Raw genomic sequence first — 9485 nt, 5'->3', positions numbered from 1 at the left:
CACACACACACACACACACACACACACACAAACTGCTTCAGCAGCCAGTTTCACTGTTCTACCACTCAGCTGGATGTTTGTAGTTCGAGCTCTCTGGGACGATGTGGACAAGGACTACGTGTTATATGTAGCGAACATTGTGTGCAAAATAGGTCTTATTTGGAAAAGGGCCTAATTCAGAAAATCTATCCACAATATGTTGTTTATAGAACCTGTATTAAATTCGGGATATTTTCATATTCGGAACAATAATGGAATGTGTGTGTGTGTGTGTGTAAACATACTCAAGGTTCTTCTGTCAGTCATTTTAATTTTTCCCATAAACAATTGCCTTTCCTCAAATTCAGCAACTGAGTCTTCTGCATTAGTGAGTCATTTATTAAATATTGCGTTCACATATTTCAAGTGTCTTAATTCAATGCATACTTGGCAGTATGTATATCGAAAGTATTATTTTTTTCAATAACAGTTGAAGACAGTTAAAGCAGATTGCTCCCTAACAACATAAACAATCAAGAATAACCAGTTGTCATAAGGATATGTTTAACAGAGCTCTAATGGAAGAAGGATCTCTGAAAATGGGTCATCCACGTACCTGATGGTAACAACTAGAGGTGTGATGGGATTAAACATGACAATATTTCTTGTCCAAGTAAAAACTGTCTTGCAATATCCGTACACAAGTGCAGAGCAGCAGCCTGGAACTTAGCATTGACCCCCGGCCCAGTCTCCAAAGTTGACTCAAAGTTTACTTTTGCTGAGTGATAGCGGAAGATAAAAGCTGCCAGTAAAAACCCAGCGCTAGAACGTTAGAGTACTGCTTCTCTCTCTCTCTCTCTCTCCCTCCCCCCCCCCCATGAGGAGAAAAGAGCATCACTCTTCACAAAAATCATCTGTTGAGTGTTTGATGGTAATTTATTTGTGCTTTTGAATGTAAACAATGTGAAACGATAGTAGAATAAGCTTTATTTCTCTCTGTCTACTGTACAATGACAAATTCAAGGACAAAACATTTGGTCTCAACTACTGCCCGAAAACGCTTAGTTATGTTGTAACCTTGGTTCTCTGTGTGAAGTGACTTTCTCCACTATATGTTTTGAATAGTTAACCATGTTAGTTATACAGGAGAGAAGCCAGTTGTCTGAGTTTGTGGCAAAACCTTTTAGTGTTTTTATTTTGGGACTTTCGATTGAATAAAGGACTATTTTACAAGTCTTATTTCTTCATTGTAGTTTTCAAGTGAACCCAATCTCGTCTCAGTCTTATCCTGTGAGCTGGGTGTCTCGTCACGCCCCTAGTAACGACTCATATTCACTATAGAGTTATTGGTTGCTCTAGGTCTTACTACTTTTAATTTAAAACGATTTAAATGGAAGTGGTGGATAGTAAAAAGTACAATCCTTGTTCTCTGTAACTTCTAAAGTCAATTTAAAGCTTCAGAAGTCTGACTCTGTCAAAAAAGTCTTTTTAGAAAAAAAAATTCACTCTTTTTGCTTCCACAGACAGCTTCTTTGCTAAGCCATGAAAGAGGGACAATAACTCTGGGCAAAACCTACTTGAATTGTGTAGATCACTTCAGAAGTCTCATATATTTGATTTTAAGTAATTTTTACACTGAACAAAAACTGTGGATTTTGTCTTAGATCTCTTACACTGGAATTGCTTTAAGAGGGGATTGTTTTGTGGCCAGTATGACCAAGAGAAATGATTACAGCAAACAGTGTGCGTGCGTGTGTGTGTGTGTTTAAAAAAAAGAAACTGGTTAATCTAGCACATGACGTAGACTAGAGCTGGGCCATGTCGAGAAAATCAAAATACCACAAAATGTTTGACTAAATACATCGATATTGTAGGGTTAACTATTTGTGCTTTGACAAAACATTTACACAATGAGGTTTTTGATAAACACTCATTAGTAATGTGGATATAACGACTGTGGTTAAAGACAAATAAAGCTGTGAGGAGGTCTGGTAAGTTTTGAAAATTACATCACTTTACTGTAATGCAGCCTTTAAAACTAGGAAAAGAAAATGCATGTCATATCACGATATCTAATTTAAGACTATATCTAGCCTCATATCAATATATTTCCCAGTAGTAGACCAGTAAAAACAAAAAGCCATTGTTCTGTTACAGCTTGAATGATCGATATATGAGATGTATCACCTGTCCATCATATGTTGAGGTGATCCATCCCAACTTTTTAACGTGGGTATATGCTTGTCTCCATGTATTACTGGAATTATGGCAACTTTCAGACTACAAATAGCACCGAGGTACAGGTGAGAAGACATCTGGTTCATTAAGTCCAATTTGAGAGGCAGATCCTTGAGTTTTAAAGGTTTATCAAACACTAGAACACTCGTTCTTAGTCTTAGTGCTAATGTGTCAGTCACAGTATGTATATAGTGTGTGACACTCAAATGCATTTCCTTGGTTAATTTTAAGTCTCACAACTGACCAATTAAGATGCACTTTAACATGATCCACAGTCACAGAAGTGACTGAAAATATAGTCAGACTGAGACGGTTGATGTCTAAAAAAAGACACACACACACACACACACACACACACACAAGAACAAGTATTTGATGCACTGCTGATTTTGCAGGTTTTCCTACTTGCGAAGCATGTAGAGGTCTGCAATTTTTCATACGTACAGTTCAACTGTCAGAGACGGAATCTCTTATTCCTCCTCTGATGGTCATTGGTAAACTTCAGACTGGCCTGGACATGTGCTGGCTTGAGCAGGGTGACCTTGCGTGCGCTGCAGGATTTTAATCCATGACGGTTTAGTGTGTTACTAATGGTGTTCTTTGAGACCGTGGTCCCAGCTCTCTTCAGGTCCTTGACCAGGTCCTGCAGTGTAGTCTGGGCTGATCCCTCACGTTCCTCATGATCATTGATGCTCCACAAAGTGAGATTTTGCACGGAGTCCCAGACCAAGGGAGATTGACTGTCACCATTTTTCTAATAATTGCGCCAACAGTTGTTGCCTTCTCATCGAGCTGCTTGCCTTTGTCCTGTAGCCCATCCCAGCCTTGTGCAGGTCTACAATTTTATCCCTGATGTCTTTCCACATCTCTCTGGCCATTGTAGAGAAGTTGGAGTCTGTTTGAGTGTGTGGACACGTGTCTTTCATACTGGTAACAAGTTCAAACAGGTGCAGTTAATACATGTAATGAGTAGAGAACATCAGGGCTTCTTAAAGAAAAACTAACAGGTCTGTGAGAGCCAGAATTCTTACTGGTTTGTAGGTGATCAAATACTTATGTCATACAATAAAACGCAAAATAATTATTTAAAAATCATACAATGTGATTTTTCTGGATTTTTGTTTTAGATTCCATCTCTCACAGTTGAGGTGTACCTAAGATAAAAATTACCAACCTATATGCTTTGTAAGTAGCAAAATCGCCAGTGTATCAAATACTTGTTCTCCCCACTGTGTGGATGGATGGATGGATAGACACAGATAGTGTAGTATATTTTATTTTTAAAGACCTGTAGATGTGACTTTCTGTTTTGCTGTTTCAGGTCCTCCATGAGACATTTCCTCAGCACACTTTCCTGATGAACGGCCTGGTTCACGGGGTGAAGGTAAGACCTATCGGCATCAACACATCAAACACATTTAAATGAAACTCTGCAGGATTCATTTTGAGGACATTTGACTGTCACAGCAGCAGAAATGAGAGTATGAATCAGTGGAGAGTATAAACCCTCCAGCTACCAGCAGAATGTATGGTGAAGTTGTATAGAGAAATGAATGGACACTTAAACGGGTTTCTCCTGCATGTTCACCGGGGTTAAAATCCACCATTGTGAAATAATAAATTAATTCATAAAGTAAAATCCACTCATCAAACTCACTCTCCTGATTCCATTACCTCAACTCCAAAGCTGTTACAGAGCACTGAGCTCTTAGACAAAGACAGCAGTTTTAACATTTTAAAATCTGGAAAACCCACTGTGTGGAACTCACTGGCACCATTGTTGTGTAAAGGATGCTGTGGCACTAAAACCGGCAGCCCTTCTTGAATGAACAAATGAAGAAAAGGAAACACTGAATTTTTTGAATGTCCATCCCAACTGCCTGCAAGGCAACGTCATGAAATGTTTTATCATGTGAGACCAAGTAAAGCAGCTAATTCTCACATTTAAGAACTATCTTTTGCTTTTGATTAACTAATGGATAATTTGTTGCATCTCTAAAAGATTCCCCCAAATAAGACATCCTTACATTTACACTTGATCGTTGTGTTGAGACATAAAAAAAAAAAAGGTTTTGTCTCTAATGTTTTTTTTCTGTGTTCCTGTTCAGGGCTTTCTGTCGTTTCTGTCGGCTCCTCTGATTGGTGCCCTGTCAGACATCTGGGGCAGGAAGTCCTTCCTCCTGATGACGGTCTTCTTCACCTGTGCCCCCATCCCCTTCATGAGGATCAGCCCTTGGTGAGACAGTGTGTCTTTGTGTGAGAGACAGTTGATGCACAACTTATACTACCAAGAAAAGACTAAAAACTATAAATTAGTTTTAAGTCAGACAGCGGCACAGTCTGATGAAGACGGAGGATGTTTAAGCAATATTCTAAACTATTTAAATGTCCAAATTTTATTGTCATTTAAATGTTTTACCTGCAATTTAAAAAATATATTTTTAATGTCGGCAGCATTAATGTGAAATACCAGTTTGCTTCTAAATGTATTAAGAGCTTTTGAGCAGTTCTTTTTCCCAAGCCCGACCCTACCTGAGCCTAGCCCGACACATTAACTGTAATTATAAACCCGAGCTCGTTTTAAACCAGACTGTTTTTTTTTTTTAAATATGTGTGCCGTTAAAATTGACATTCTCAACTACAATTCAGAGTCTTAATGAATTATGCAACAAGGATGAAGCATGGTAACTGCGTTGTTTGTTTATTCAGAATGGAGTGGATCGCAAATGGATCCGAATAAAGAAACCTCCACCCGTAGCTCCCTCAGCCGAATAGTGTGGGTAACAGATCAAGGCATTAACATAATCAAAGCCCTGGAACCATATAAGAGACTTTCTTGTCTCAATCACCTAATTAGTACTGTCCTTTGCCACGATCTGCATGCCAACGCACTGGCCACACTGCCTAGAGCTACGGGAGAACCTGGAGAGGCATAGCTTTCTCCCCACCCAATTATGCTAATAAAGTAATGATTAAAAAAACACAAATGCTTGATCAAAGGCCCGGCTCAAGGATAGTGGCGGAAAATATCGACCCGACCCGTGGGTTAGGTCCTAGAGTCTAAACTCTACTTAGTTGTTACCTCAGAGAAACCTCACGTCAGGACTTTTTAGAGACAGTCTGAATCCTCCGAAAGTCATTAGTCTTCTAAACCTCCTGTACAGCTGCTGGTACTGTACATTTAGCAGACACTCCGCTCTGATCTGCTCTCTGTTGTCTGTCTCTTCAGTTCTGCTGATGTCTGTTTGTTTCTGGAAATAATTTAAACTGATCCACTGGCATCAGATGTGATCAGGTTACAGTGCAAACTCAGGCTGGCATGTTTATGAGCAGGACTGCAACTAATGGTCATTTTCATTATTGATTAATCTGCTGATTAGAGTCCCAAGAGACTTCCTCAAATTTTTCTTTTTTTTTTCGACCAACAAACTCAATGATTTTCAGTTTAATATCTACTCTGAGTGCTTCTGTTTTTATATCCCAACAAACCAAGTATCTTTGGGTTTTGGGCAGTTTTCACTGTGTTCTGATGTTTCATAGAATAAACAAGTAATTGTTTAATCTTAAAATAAAATGATGCATCCCTGGTCTGATCTCACTTGAATCAATAGTTAGTGGAGGGTCTGTTGGAGTTTAAACAGTCACATGTTTTTCATGTGAGCGGCTCAGGATCAGCATGTATGCTACTGAGCAGAGAGCAAAGAACACTTTTCTCTCCTGCTTCTTTCACAGCTCAGCTTCAGCGTTCATGTGCTCTTTATGTTAGCGCACAGTGTTTGCTCTTTTTTTAATTATTCATAAAACATGAGCAGTGTAGCATATCCCTCTAAAAACTGTTATTACACAGAAACGGCATTCTAGTATTTCATTCACAGCAAAGGGCACCTATATCTTTTTTTTTTTTTTTTCTCATCAGACAGAAAAAATGTTCTTTGATTTTTATATTCTTTAATCAGTTATAGTACCTCTAAAATAGAATTTTCTGTCGATGTCATCAAAGGTCTTGTGTATTCTGACCAAAAGTGCAAAAATATTCAAATTACTTTCTTGTGAGACCAAGAAAAGCAGCGAACACTCAGATTTCATAGCATGGAACAATCACATATTTGGTATTTTTTCTTGAAAAATTCCTAAACAATAATTGATTATTGAAATGGCTTTCTTTTAATCCATTAATTGACAGAGCTTAGATCGGGCCCAAAAAAGCCTGTAAACTGTGTTTGTTTATTCAGGATGGAGTGGATCGTAAATGGATCAAAAAGAAGAAACGTAAAAAAAAAAAGATACTTAGCCATAGCTCCCTCACCTGAATAGTGTGGGTAGATCAATGCAGCAACATAATCGAAGCCCTGAAACCAAACCAACTTTCTTGTCTCGATCACCTCCTTCGCCACAGTCTGCATTAATCGGTTCCTGATTATGTAAATGACAGCAGACACCTATTTAAACAATCTTTTTAAGCCAATAATCTCAATTGTCATAATATTACATTATCAACATAACACAGCTCGGAAAACCTGCTTAATTTTCCTGAGAATCTGCAGCTTTTCTTTTTAACTTGGAAGAATCTGGAAATTGAGTGTGTGTCTGTCTGTCTGTCTGTCTGTCTGTCTCCTTTATTTTCATGACTATTTACACTGTAGATCATATCTGACGATTTGAAAATTGTCCTGTGTCCAGGTGGTATTTCGCTCTGATCTCCGTCTCAGGAATCTTCGCAGTGACCTTCTCGGTGATCTTTGCCTACGTGGCTGACATTACGGAGGAGCACGAGAGGAGCACCGCCTACGGACTGGTAACTACAACTACATGGACAGCTTAAATCATTCAGCCTTTTAGTCACTAATGCAGGAAGTGGGTTTCCCTTTGTCACAAAACACTTTTAAAATGAACGTCACAAGTTTAGAGATAAAGCTACCTCATAGCTCTGATATCTTACTGAACGTTATATAATTCTGTGCACATAATGAAGCAGTACTGCAGCCAATGTGCTTACTGTAATAAAATATTGTGTGTGTGTGTGTGTGTACACACACACACACACACACACACACACACACACACAACAACCAAACAACAAACCGTTCAAAATTTTGGGGGTGCCAAATGGAGTGATAGCCTTCCTTATTCAGAATCGCTTTTACCCTGTACAAATCTCCCACCTACCAGCACCAAAGCAACCCCAGACCATCATATTACCTCCACCGCTTAACAGATGGCGTCAGGCATTCTTCCAGCATCTTTTCATTTGTTCTGCTCTCACAACGTTCTTCTTTGTGATCCAAACACCTCAAACTTGGATTCATCCGTCCACAACACTTTTTTCCAGTCTTCCTCTGTCCATGTCTGTGTTCTTTGCCCATCTTAATCTTTTCTTTATTGGCCGTCTCAGATATGGCTTTTCTTTGCCACTCTGCCCTGAAGCCCAGAATCCCGCAGCCGCCTCTTCACTGTATGGTTGACACTGGTGTTTTGCGGGTACTATTTATGAAGATGCCAGTTGCGGACCTGTGAGGCGTCTGTTTCTCAAACGAGACTCTAATGTACTTATCTTCTTGCTCAGTTGTGCAACGCGGCCTCCCCTTCTTTTTCTACTCTGGTTAGAGCCTGTTTGTGCTGTCCTCTGAAGGGAGTAGTACACACCGTTGTAGGAAATCTTCAATTTCTTAGCAATGTCTCGCATGGAATAGCCATCATTTCTAAGGACAAGAATAGACTGTAGAGTTTCAGATGAAAGTTCTCTTTTTCTGGCCATTTTGAGCGTTTAATTGACCCCACAAATGTGATGCTCCAGAAACTCAATCTGCTCAAAGGAAGGTCAGTTTTGTAGCTTCTGTAACGACCTAAACTGTTTTCAGATGTGTGAACATGATTGCACAAGGGTTTTCTAATCATCAATTAGCCTTCTGAGCCAATGAGCAAACACATTGTACCATTAGAACACTGGAGTGATAGTTGCTGGATATTGCACCAAAAACCAGACATTTGCAGCTAGAATAGTCATTTACCACATTAGCAATGTATAGAGTGTATTTCTCAAAGTTAAGTCTAGTTTAAAGTTATCTTCATTGAAAAGTACAGTGCTTTCCTTCAAAAATAAGGACATTTCAATGTGACCCCCAAACGTGTGTGTGTGTGTGTGTGTGTGTGTGTGTGTGTGTGTGTGTGTGTGTGTGTGTGTGTGTGTGTGTGTGTGTGTGTGTGTGTGTGTGTGTGTGTGTGTGTGTGTGTGTGTGTGTGTGTGTGTGTGTGTGTGTGTGTGTGTGTGTGTGTGTGTGTGTGTGTGTGTGTGTGTGTGTGTGTGTGTGTGTGTGTGTGTGTGTTGTGTGGGTGTGTGTGGGTGTGTGTGTGTGGTTGTGTGTGTGTGTGTGTGTGTGTGTGTGTGTGTGTGTGTGTGTGTAGGTGCAGAAACCTATACTGGTAGTGCCCTTCAGATTAAAGCTGCTGCAGTGCATTCTGTTCTCTGTCCCCCTGCTATGGGTGTATGCTGGGTGGACTGTGGCTCTAGAAAAAAAAAGGATTTTTGACCCTGATTCACTGGTTATTGGCTTATGTTTTTAAAAGTTAAGGTCAAAAATGTATATCTTAAGACATTTTTATGTTAAATGCCCACAGAACCTGTCCTTTTTTAAACTGAGTGACTAAAAACTAATTTAGAGAGAGAATCTTTTACTGTTTAGTTTTGATTAAACAAGAGGACTGGATCAAACTCGATCTATGTGGTGCTACATGAAAACATCCATTTAATATGCACATAACATGTGTTTTATAATCAATGACACGTGAAGTCATTAACGCACACAGGGGTTTGGTCCACTGGCTTGTGGTTTCTAACATGCACTCATGCATGCAGCTCATATGACCGCAGCATGTGAACAATGAAAGGTTAATGTATGAGGAGAAGCAAAGAAGCTGGGCTGCTGTTCTCATGTCTCAACTACAGAACTATTATGAGTAAATTCAAATACATAAAAGACATACAACGGTGTTGACTGAGATTTAGATCATTTGGTGCCAATGAATAATTGTTGTCTTTGAGACTAAGTCGGTCACTGGACCTCATCTGTCGTTTATAATGAAAAAGAAGTAGATAACAAAATAATGATTAAACACACATATTTAAACTAATACTTTTTACACAATAACCAACCAAAGTCTTCTTTAAAAAGGGAGGTTCAAGGCCTTAAACCTTCCTTTTCAGGTTGGCCTGCTTTTGCAAGTGTTGGCTCAGTTGTTTAGTCTAAAGTTGGATTCAGATCTTTCACGCC

General features: G+C 39.3%; 1 protein-coding gene across 1 annotated transcript in view; it reads left to right on the top strand.

Annotated features, from left to right (window-relative positions):
* Window positions 1-9485, top strand: part of mfsd14bb (major facilitator superfamily domain containing 14Bb) — a 25190-nt gene that overhangs the window by 5533 nt on the left and 10172 nt on the right. Inside the window, exons 3-5 of the mRNA XM_032516659.1 lie at window positions 3539-3601; window positions 4326-4453; window positions 6898-7012. Of these exons, the coding sequence (XP_032372550.1) occupies window positions 3539-3601; window positions 4326-4453; window positions 6898-7012 (306 nt within the window). The remainder of the gene's footprint in view (window positions 1-3538; window positions 3602-4325; window positions 4454-6897; window positions 7013-9485) is intronic.

The sequence above is a fragment of the Etheostoma spectabile genome, chromosome 5, assembly GCF_008692095.1.
Source record: "Etheostoma spectabile isolate EspeVRDwgs_2016 chromosome 5, UIUC_Espe_1.0, whole genome shotgun sequence".
Taxonomy (NCBI): Eukaryota; Metazoa; Chordata; class Actinopteri; order Perciformes; family Percidae; genus Etheostoma; species Etheostoma spectabile.
The sequence above is the reverse complement of the archived record's forward strand: the minus strand, read 5'-3'. Positions and strand labels throughout refer to the sequence as shown.